The sequence below is a fragment of the Mytilus edulis genome, chromosome 10 (genome assembly GCF_963676685.1).
Source record: "Mytilus edulis chromosome 10, xbMytEdul2.2, whole genome shotgun sequence".
Taxonomy (NCBI): domain Eukaryota; kingdom Metazoa; phylum Mollusca; class Bivalvia; order Mytilida; family Mytilidae; genus Mytilus; species Mytilus edulis.
The window spans coordinates 16,884,270-16,896,825 of NC_092353.1; the positions used below are offsets into that span (position 1 = coordinate 16,884,270).

Genomic DNA, 12,556 nt, shown 5'->3' on the forward strand with positions numbered 1-12,556 from the left:
TTGAAGAAATTTTCTTTTTGTTTATGAAATCTGAAATGAGAAAAATTTACCCCCCCCCTTTTTTTTTCACATCCCCGTTTCCCTTTTTTCCAAAACTGATATCAATTCAAATTTCTAATGGAGTTTGCAACAATAACTACTCTTTTAAATACATCATAAAATATTAAAATGTAAAATAAAGTGCTTGTTATCACTGAATGGTAAAGATTGGTTGGTAGTAAAAGTGAATATACATTGTTTATTGTATAAAACAATAAAAAAAACTTCATCAGCAACATTTTATATTGGCAAATTTCCAATGAAGTTATTTACATAAAGTTATTGGCAAATAAAAATAGAAAATGACATCATAGTCATGTCTGGCAAATTTCCAACATACATTATCTAACAAGAATGTGTCCAAAGTACACGGATGCCCCACTCGCACTATCCTTTTCCATGTTCCATGGACCGTGAAATTTGGTGATAATCTAATTTGGCATTAAAATAAGAAAGATTATACTATAGGGAACATATGTACTAAGTGTCAAGTTGATTGGACTTCAGCTTCATCAAAAACTACCTTGACCAAAAACTTTAACCTGAAATTCCCACTTTCATTTTCTATGTTCAGTGGACCGTGAAATTGGGGTCAAAAATCTAATTTGGCTTTAAAATTAGAAAGATCATATCATAAGCAACCAGTGTATTAAGTTTCAAGTTGATTGAACTTCAGCTTCATCAAAAACTACCTTGACCAAAAACTTTAACCTGAAACTCCAACTTTCATTTTCTATGTTCAGTGGACCGTGAAAATGGGTCAAAAGTCTAATTTGGCTTTAAAATTAGAAAGATCATATCATAAGCAACAGGTGTACTAAGTTTCAAGTTGATTGGACTTCAGCTTCATCAAAAACTACCTTGACCAAAAACTTTAACCTGGACGAACGGACGGACGGACGCACGCACAGACAGACGGACGAACGAACGAACGGAGCCACAGACCAGAAAACATAATGCCCCTCTACTATCGTAGGTGGGGCATAAATTTTTTTTAGATAAGTTAAGGAAAAAAAGCTTCATCAGCAACATTTTATATTGGCAAATTTCCAATGAAGTTATTTACATAAAGTTATTGGCAAATAAAAATAGAAAATGACATCATAGTCATGTCTGGCAAATTTCCAACATATATTATCAACTACTATTCTATACAAAGAAAGATAACTCCAATTGAAAATTAATTGCTATTGCACAATATTGTGCAATTAGATATTTCTTGCTATTGTGCAATACTGTGCAATTGAAAATTTCTTGCTATTGCACAATACTTGATATGGAATCCTGATTTGGACCAACTTGAAAACTGGGCCCATAATCAAAAATCAAAGTACATGTTTAGATAAAGTATATCAAATATGCCCAAGAATTTAATTTTTGTTAAAATCAAACTTAGTTTAATTTTGGACCCTTTGGACCTTAATGTAGACCAATTTGAAAACTGGACCAAAAATTAAGAATCTACATACACAGTTAGATTTGGCATATCAAAGAACCCATTTATTCAATTTTTGATGAAATCAAACAAAGTTTAATTTTGGACCCCCATTTGGACCAACTTGAAAACTAGGCCAATAATTAAAAATCTAAGTACATTTTTAAATTCAGCATATCAAAGAACCCCAAGGATTCAATTTTTGTTAAAATCAAACTAAGTTTAATTTTGGACCCTTTGGACCTTAATGTAAACCAATTTGAAAACAGGACCAAAAATTAAGAATCTACATACATAGTTAGATTAGGCATATCAAAGAGCCCCAATTATTCAATTTTTGATGAAATCACACAAAGTTCAATTTTGGACCCTTTGGGCCACTTATTCCTAAACTGTTGGGACCGAAATTCCCAAAATCAAACCCAATCTTCCTTTTATGGTCATAAACCTTGTGTTTATATTTCATAGATTTCTATTTACTTATACTAAAGTTGTGCGAAAACCAAGAATAATGCTTATTTGGGCCCTTTTTTGGCCCTTTATTCCTAAACTGTTGGAACCAAAACTCCCAAAATCAATCCCAACCGTCCTTTTGTGGTCATAAACCTTGTGTCAAAATTTCATAGATTTCTATTCACTTAAACTAAAGTTATAGTGCGAAAACCAAGAAAATGCTTATTTGGACCCTTTTTGGCCCCTAATTCCTAAACTGTTGGAACCAAAACTCCCAAAATCAATCCCAACCGTCCTTTTGTGGTCATAAACCTTGTGTTAAGATTTCATTGATTTCTATTCACTTTTACTAAAGTTAGAGTGCGAAAACTAAAAGTATTCGGACGACGACGACGACGACGCCAACGTGATAGCAATATACGACCAAAAAATTAAAATTTTTGCGGTCGTATAAAAATTGATTTAATATTTTATTCCTACAGCTATAGCTGTTGCGTATTGTTTATTACATTCTCAAATAACAAATAGTGGTTTAGAGGAAAGTCATCGAGGTGTTTCTGATGTCTATAATGTCGTTATATAGTTCTTATACAAAGTAAATATAGAATGTGTACAAATAAATACCACATTGTTCGATGATTTCGTTATCAAGACAATATAAAAAAAGTACTGAATTTGAATTTGATAACTGTATAACCACATATTTGACGTATTAAATTAATTTAACTAATGTATGCATATATACTAGAATATGTCCTCTATACTAGGGTCGACAAATTGTTCATTCTGTGATTGCTTATTAACTTGTAGGTTTGATTCCTTAGTTTATCGATTGTTGCCTTTTGATTGACAATAAATATAGCATCATGTAACAAATGTTCTATAAATTAGATAATACAGTAATATATAATGTTTTGTTGTTTTTTTGTTTGTTTATTTTTTTATTTCCTATGCAGTCTCGTTTATTAATCACATGTTATAACAGTAATTAAATGATTCAGCGTATTGGAATTTGAAGCATCACGTGCACACGACTGGAATTTGCGTAGTGTTAAAAAACATTTATTGTTTATTTATGTTAAATATCAGCATATATGTGTATGTCATCATACACTGGAGGAATGTCCTCCTTAGAATCTATATCCTTTTGAGAATCTGTGTTTTTTTCTAATCTATTTTCCTTTTTTTCAAATTCGTGGTAATCATTTTCTTTGGGTGTTAATTTAGGTTTGTTCAAATATTCCAGCGTTTCAATTGGTTGATCTTGAATTTCGCCGTACGCAGTATTTGCGGTTAACGGAAATTCTCCGATTGGCTGAATAAACCGACGTTTTATAACGCTTAATGTAACGTCATTGATGCTGTTGTCTGCTTTACTTGAAGGAATCTCAGGCAAAGTCCCAAGTTGATTTCTGCCCATTGATTTCATAGAAGTTAACTTTTCTTTTTTATCATCGGATACATTTTCCTTTGATTTCAAATTTTCTCTTATTTTTTTTAATGATGAACCGACGGTGTTAACTTTCTCCGTGATCATACCTTTCAAACTTCCCTTTAACGTTCCTGTGTTGCTCTGATTGTTGTATTCTAAAGAGTCTGAGGTATCTTCGCACGTGTCATAAATCTGTAACTCAGAATCATTTTGGTTTTTAGTTTCCTTTGTCCTCCTAAGTGTCTGCATTTTATTATAAAGGACATTTGCTATACTTGGTTTGCTGGGTGATTCTTTAGACTGTTCCAAGTCTAGGTATTCGGGAATATCACTGTTCGGTTCAACTGTGAACATGAAAGAAAAATGAAGTAAGTGCATAGTTTCACCAAGCTTAATGTTTACACAACGGTTAGAATTCATTTTAAAACTTTATTTTATCATCTCTGTGGAAGTTACACCAATAAAACCAGGATTTGATAAATATAATTATCATATACTTAGACTAAATAACATCTGATTTTTACTGTATGATAATAGCATTAAATTTACGTAAATTCCATATTTTTCGAATTGGTGCTTAGCGGGCTGATATGAAAAGTTTATCGCATGCTTCGATTGTTATCACATGCCTTTCCGTAACGTTATCGCATGGCATTCCGGTGATACTCGGCAAATTCCGGAAAATACACATCAATGCTACGTTTTCAGTAAAAAAACATTACAAAATAGTGTACAAATCATTTATTTGGATACTGAAAAGTATATTGTGTAAAATAATAATAAAAAATAACAACTAAAAACAAACAAATTATTAAATAAATGCATTTTTTATAAGTTTCAAACATTATTATTTATTATTTAAAAATTATTTTGAAAAGGTTGACTTTTCCTAACAGTCTTCAAAATGTATATTGTTGATTTTTTTTTTTTTGTCGATTCGTCCATATTAAAAATAAAATTCTCTGTTGGTAGAAAGATTTCATATCGAATGTACTAAATTTGCGGTCCGACGTCCGTGAACTTTTCACTCTTTGAACTTCTATTTGGGAACCACGTAAAAGGATCAATATATGAATCTGTTATTTGTCTCCATTGTTGAAGCATATGATAAAAAGATCATAACATGTCATTTTTCATATCGCATGTATTATCAGCCCTCGGTCAATATCAGCCCTCGAGCCATGCGGCTCTTGGGCTGATATTGAACCTAGGGCTGATAATACATGCGATATGAAAACTGCCATGTAATAATCTGATACTATCTTAACATTAATAGCAATATCTTGAATTATATATACAATAATTAACAAACTTTGACATATTTGCATTATATTTAGGCAACAGAAGTTTACTAAATGTTCAAATCTCACAAATCAATTAAAAAGATACCAAACAAGATAAATAAGGTAATGTTAAATTCCAACTCGATCAAAACTGGTTCCTCAACAAGTACGCGTAATTGTGTTCTACTATGTATGTATTGCCAGTCATGGATCCATATGCAATAATAATACAAAAGCTCATATAATAAGAAGTTAAACGTGAACGTAAAAGTCAGGTAAATAAAACATAGCTCGTTAATTTAATCATACTTAGAGTCCAAAAGAAAAGTGTTAAGTCTAGAAATATTATTACAAATTGATGTCCAGTAAACACATTTCTGTCTATAAATAGACGGTTTCTTTTACAATACTCTAGCCTACTCATCACATACAAGATATGTCGATTACCCTGTTTACTTAATATAGACTGAATCAGTCGATAATCCATTCTACTTGCCATGGACTATATTAGTGGATTAACAAAGACTAGATCAGTAAATACCCCAGCCAATTTGAAATAGACAGTACCAGTCAATACTTCGTCTAACTATAGGACAGATAAGTATACACTCTGGCTTCTTGATATAGACTGGATCAATTGATACTTCATTCTATTCAACTATTCTAGTCTGGACCAGTCGGTATACCATGACTTTAAAACATAGACTTGTTCAGTTAATAACCCAGCCTACTAAACATAAACCTGACCATTCGTTACCCTTCGTCTACTTACTATAGATAAGATCAGTCAAGTCTCCGACATATTACACATACACTGTATTAGTCGATAATCTGGCCATCACACCATAGACTGTATCAGTCGATACCCCGACCTGTTTACCCTAAACAGGATCAGTCGATCCTCGGTCCTATTTACCCCGGACTTTTTTTACTTTAGACTGGATCGGCCGAGTCTCCTGCTTTCGTCACCTTGACTGAATCAGTGGATGTTTGTTCCTGCATACTTAAATTGTCATAGACAAGATTAGTCGATACTCAAGCCTATTAACCATTAACTGGATCGATCGATAGCTCTGCTACAGATTCAGGCCGGCGTGTCGACTGATTCGATCTATAGAAAGTAGGCCCTGATACATACCATAGACTGAAACAGCTGCTACAGATCTACTATCTTACTAAAGATCGGAGCATTCGATACTTAGGTCTTCCTTCTGTTCGATGATTCGACCTAACGACCAAAGACTTGATCAATCGATACTCTTGTCGTCTTACGATACCCTGAATTAGTCGATAATTCGACCTTCTGGTCACAGACTTGATCAATAGATACTCCGGTATTCTGATCATACATTGGATTAGTCGAAAGTCCAGCCTATCCACTCTAAAATGCCTAAGTCATTATTCCGGCTTACTTGTTATATATTGAATCAGTCGATATACCGACCTGTTTATTATAGACTTACTACATCAGTCGATCTCAGCCTACTTGTTATAGACTTGATTTGTAGAAACATGTAACTAAGCAAACTTACCATAGATTCTCGCAATTCGATCAGTCGATATTCTGGCAAACTTACCACAGACTGGGTTCTTTGATACTGAATCTGTTCGGCTTTTGTTAAGAAATGGTCTGCAAAAAAAAAATATGACATTCATAAAAATACACAATTTTACATTTTTCCATTTAAAAAAATATTGATATCACTTCTCTTTGTCCTTCAGTAATTTTGGTTTCCGGGTTTTTTTCAGATGGTTACTTTACTTTGATGAACGGTAATATGTGACAAAAGAAAATTCTTATTAGTTTTGAGGTGACTTAGTCTAAAGTCTATGTTAAGTTGTATGTGCTGAGCATATACTGCCATACGTGTTTGTTGTTACAGTAAATTCGGTCCACCTGTGACCATAATTATACCAGAAAAAGGCCATACTGGACTGAAAAGACTGAAACAAATGCATCAAAGGGGTTGACAGATTTAAACTTACATGGAAACAAGCTCACATATAGTCATATTGATTGTGAGATTTGTTATTTCTTAAAATATCTTTAAAAAGGTTTCCTGATAATAAAATAAAAGTGTAATCACACTTTGATATATGGTGGCATATAAATTAAATAAAAAGATCCAGATTAAATATAACAAATTAAGATAACATTTTATCAAAATTAGTTTGCATAGTTAGATATATCTTTTATAAGTAACCGTTAAATTATTTATACTGTAAAGAGTACTTTGTGATATCCATTTTTCCAAGTTTGTGCAATACATGATAAATGATAGACACTTGATTATTGAAGCCCGTTTGCTCAATATAAGGTATTTCTGCTTTAGTTTTGTCTTGTTGAGGTATTGTGTCATTGACGTACAATTTTTTAGGTTACATGATTACATTCTTGTCCATAATTTCGTCTACAATCTGCTATGTATACTAGTATATGGAATATATATAGAGTTTGAAAATGACTCACATTTTAAGCTTTCTGCGATGTAAAATAAATATAACTGCTACAGCTAACGCTATAAGAATCAGGATTAGTACTACTGATATACTGACTACTACCGGGGAGGTACTTGTTAAATTCCCCGCCAAGCTTCCGGTTGGAGTTTCTGTTGTTAAAGCTGTAATGTTAAATAATTTATATATTGCAAGACAGAAGATTTGTGTTCACTAATTGGCTCTGCACCAACCAAGATATTAATAAGTAAATGTCTACCTTATCATACCTCAATGATAAGTGTTTTTAACTTCCATTTTCGACAATATCTGATTTTCAAATAAGTCTCACCGTAGACCACATTCCGGGATCTTTATTTAGCTTCTGATATAAAGCTGTTATGTAGTCGCTCGGTCTTCAACTCAACATCGGCTCATAATTTTTAAAAGGCATAGTACGTACAAGATCATGCAATACCATACACAAGAGAAAAACAGACAAAAACTTGGTGAAAAGAAAAATAATACGAAAACAAATACCATATAGAGAAAGCGCTTAATTAAAAAGGAAAGGTACCACGAATACAAAAATGTATCATAGCACAATAACGCAATGACGGGATCTATAATGTACCTAGCTACGTCAAATCAATATTTAAAAAAAGACTTAACAGTAGAAGTTATAATTTACATAGATAAATACAATTACACGTTATTATGATGATAAACAACTTAAGTTCCTATAACATAAGAGTCAAGACCATCGTGTATTGTGTGTGATCACGGAATATTTATCAACAATGTAATATTTTCCAATGAATGTTTTCAGAAAAGGACGATACGTTATTTGACTTCATTAACTTTCTGATATCAGAGTATGATGCAGATTACGATTTGGAGTTGTTGTTTATAACAGTATTAACAAACCATTCACCCTTGTAGCGCCAAAAGGAAATCGTACCTTTGTGAGTCGTTCCAATATCGATACTCTAATGTGCACTGTATGATAAGACTGAAGTGAGGTTAATGCAAGTATGCTTAAAAGTATTTCAAGTAAAGCTATTGGCAAACTATGATAAAGTGTATACCGACGCTAATGTTATTACAAATGTAAGACATCTATTAGTTGGCCTAAAATGGGAAATGAAGATAAAAGATAGCAAAAAAACAACCTCATACATTATATGCCGGTTGCCACATGTGGATCAGGATCTGCTTACCCTTCCGGAGCACCTGAGATCACCCCAAGTTTTTGGTGGGGTTCGGTGGGGTTTATTTGTTAGTTTGTTATGTTGTGTTATGTGTACTATTGTTTGTCTTCCTTTTTTAGCCATGGCGTTGTCAGTTTATTGTCGATTTATGAGTTTGACTGTCCCTCCGGTAACTTTCATCCCTCTTTTATTGTCTATGTTTGAGTATGAATTTAGTATATTTGAGGCATGCATATACGGTTTCAAAACAATATTCCAGTACCCGTTCAATATATAAAACAGTTAATATTACTGCTATGAACAAACCCAATTTATATAGAGCAGGGCCATCGGGAAAAACGAAACATTTATAGAGAAAATGAGATAATCGCGGATGTCAAAGAATATGCATGAATGATCGGTAAAATAGTTTTCCTAAAATTAAGATTGTCTATTCGTTGCAGCATGTGTATGAGTTAATTTGGTTGTATGTATATCCATAAAAAAAAAGACATTACACGAATTAAATATGTCACAAAAGTATTTTGAAGTATAATTCTCCTTTGAATTGTTTTATATTTTTTTCATGTCGGCGTCTTTCATAGCCGACTACACAGTTTCTGCTTTACTTGTTGTTGTAATTAGTGCGATGACATATTGTTGCTTACATCAGAGTCTCTAGTTGATAGTTGTTTCATTGTCAGTTGTTTCATTGTCAGATACCACAACTCTTTACTTTTATTTAAATACATGTTATTATATATTATGTTCCAACAGATTTATACGGAAACACGTCTGTTTTCGCCATCGAAATGTGGTTGACCGATACGTTGTGTCCGTGTCTTAACTCTCTAGAAACATGTTTCCGCAGTCTTAGATCTTTTGTTACGAGGATAGTTGTAAAATCTGTAATTTTTCTGATTTTTTCCTATTCCCGATTGTAACACTTAGCAGGATACGCTCACTCTGTAGACACATCCGGTCTTACTACTTATGTAATTCATGTGATTCCCTCGTGTATTTTTACCTTGATTTGTATCTTCGAAATGGATGTATGATATTTGAACATTGAAGAAATACTGTTACATAAAAATCTAATATATTCAGTAGAATATGTTAAATGACAGACGATTTCGATTTGTTTTGTGGCTTGAGCATAACTGGTATTACTTAATAGAAGGGGTGTCAACGAGTACTCGAATACCAAAATGATACTCGACTAATTGGTTTTGTGTTAGAATGTTGTTGCTTTCTAAAGCTTATTCAGAGCTCCTCAGGGTAAATTAAATATTAATCAAATTTAATAACATTTTTAAATAAAATTGAAATGTTTACGTTTGACTTTAAATTAAATCCTACAAAAAGAGGTAGGCTATTAACAAGAGCACTATTTTAAGGCATAAAATGTATTACGTGGAATTATTGCCTTATGTAGCATTTTGTGTACAGCGTTTTGTCTTTTTAATTCGAATAATTTTTTCATGATTTGGAGATTGTTTGTAGCAGAATAAAATAATATCCAATAAAAAGACAATTACTACTTATGCATTTTTCGTCCTCTTCGATGTATCCTTCACAACATACTGGAGTTACAACAGTCTCCGTTCTGGATTGTTTTACAGAAACTATGAAGTACATGCTAAAAAAACAATTCTTTGTATACTATTTAAATGAAACATGTTGTGTCATTTTATAATATTTTGTAAAACCAAATAGCAATGAGTTTAAAATATCAGTACATGTATATAATATTTTATCAATTAAAAATGTATTGACGTAAATCAAGACAGTTTTTGCAAATCTGGTGGAAGATTAATTCTCATTCAATTCCTATCAACCTACGCGTATAATTGAACTTTAACGATTGTATTTTTTTCAATTTACTTAAGTGGCAATATGAAAACTGTAAGTTGACAAAAAGACATCTACATGGCCAATAGAAAACAAACTAATACAAATTAAAACATTCTTTTTAACTTTCCTATCAAGGTTAAGATATTCTTACTAAAACCTTGAAATCATTCGCACAGTCATTAAAAGGCTAAATTCATATGACTCTATTCATGAATATTTCTCTCAAAATTAGATGATATCGAAAAAAAAAAATCCTTTCGAAACTTATAAGATAGAATACGTCTAAAACAGAAAGATTTAATTAGGTTCTTGAAATTACCAAAAGAAAGAGATTTCTAAAAACCGAAACAGTTGAAGAGCTATGAAGGATCTAAAAATAGCTAAATCCAACTATGATCAACTTTGCTTGAGTGAGTGGAAACCTTATTTGTTTAAAATTTATCAACGAATAGTTTTAGAAAAGGTTGTTTTAAAGCATATCAATTACTGTGTACTAAGCTGATGATACTCCACTTGGAGATGAATATTATATAAAAAGGTAATGCTTCTAAGTCATCAATAACATTGAGAAAGAAAACAGTGAATGTGTCAGAGAGACAACCCGATCAAAGAGTAGAAAACAGCACAAGGCCATCAATAGGTCTTAAAAGCAGCAAGAAAGTTCAGAATCCGATGCAGGCCTATAAGAAATAGTGTATAGAAGGTCAAAGTAGTGATCGTCACACTAAAATACGAAACATAAATGAACCAAAATAAAATGAAACACACAAGACTAACAGAGGATAGAGGTTCCTGACATGGCACATACTTTTTTAGTTGTAATCCAAGAAATTCGGTATAAGAAAGGCCAAGTTTGGAAATTCAACCAAATTTTATCCTTTATATACAGTCGTTGTGGTAGGAACCGTTTTTTGTCGAACAAGCAGTATGTTGTTAGGAATTCAAGTATTTCAATGGATATTACTCGAAAAAGTCTTTTACTTCATTTGAAAATGTTGTTACGAATCGAAAGATTTTTGTGTATAATTTTCCCCAGAACCAACACACTGTTTATACTTACAAGTAACAGTTTCTACCAAATATATTGCAAACCCATTTCAGCCTGGTAGTGTATGCAGTATACATTACTGTTCTTCTGCAAAACAATTAACATGCTTTTAAACGTTTTCTACATAAGAAAATGCCTGTAACAAAATAAGGAATATGACAGTTGTTATCCATTCGTTTGATGTGTTTGAGCTTGTGATTCTGCCATTTGATTAGAGACTTTCCGTTTCGAATTTTGCTCGGAGTTTAGTATTTTGGTGCTTTTACTTTTTATTTGTATATAACAGAAATTATAAAAACAAAAACAAAAACAAAAACCAATTGGTGCACCTAAATCAAGGCCGGACTAACGTTAACAATTGTATTTAGTAAACATATGAGTGGTGTCTAAAAAAATGAAAATGTCTTAGGTATTATTTGGTCCATTTAAACATAGTGTATTCGGTGATATTTTAAACGTAACTGTAAGACATAGACACATGCCTTCTGTTTTGGATTGTAGAATTCTTTAAGACTAGTTTACTTGTTTGGAGGAGAAGAGACACAGTTCTATAACATCTAATCAATGAACTTTGGACCGTAGTTCGTAATTCGTAATTCCACAAATCTCTCTATGCGACACTGTGTGTTAACCTTTTTTTAATAAACAAAGCTACTGTCATGAAACCGTAATGTTAAAATCGTATTCAGAGATATTCCTTTTGATTATAATTTATATAGTGTACATCATTCTAAATATGCAAGTATGTTTTCACTATGCAACTAGCAACGAGCAACCAATCTATCATTAAAGCAATTGTCTGCTTAGTTTTCCCGCCAACTTACGTAATTGTTCTCTCACAGACTCCATCACCTGACTGCAATTCAGCCATATAGGAACATTTTGCACCAGCAACTAGTATAGCTATCAAGATTACAACATTGAATATCGATCTTTCCTGTAATTTAAAAAAAAAAAGAAAAAAGCAGCTCATAATCCTGTACAACAATGGAAAAAATAAGTTAGTAAATAAGCACTTTGCTTGACTTTCAACACTTCATGTATAGATTTCAAACACTCGATTTTCATTGAATGACATTTATATTAAATATATACTTATCAAATGGAATGATCCCTGGACGAAACGAACAACAACAGGAATTTGGGATAGATATTTTAATGTACCTATCAAAATGAAAATTGAATGATGTAAATTGGAATTCGAATTTTTTATTTCATTGAGGTCTCTTTTGCTTTGAATCCATTTTAACCTTATAAATGATATCGAAACTGGAACAATTAACAGTATCAATAGATAAATGTATCTTAATTGTTTGTTCATAAATGACATATTATCTTATAATAAGGAATTATACCTTTAATTATTTATCTAATGTTTAAAAAATA

At 32.0% G+C, this 12,556-nt stretch overlaps 1 protein-coding gene across 1 annotated transcript; it reads right to left on the reverse strand.

The window, feature by feature from the left end:
- Positions 1-2,510: 2,510 nt before the first annotated feature.
- Positions 2,511-12,142, reverse strand: LOC139490503 (uncharacterized). The gene is made up of 6 exons (XM_071277281.1): positions 11,995-12,142; positions 11,183-11,257; positions 9,807-9,907; positions 7,113-7,263; positions 6,220-6,272; positions 2,511-3,703 (listed from the first exon to the last, which is right to left on the reverse strand). The coding sequence occupies exons 1-6, from the start codon at positions 12,039-12,041 to the stop codon at positions 3,006-3,008; spliced, it is 1,125 nt and encodes a 374-aa protein (XP_071133382.1). The 5' UTR covers positions 12,042-12,142; the 3' UTR covers positions 2,511-3,005.
- Positions 12,143-12,556: the final 414 nt, after the last annotated feature.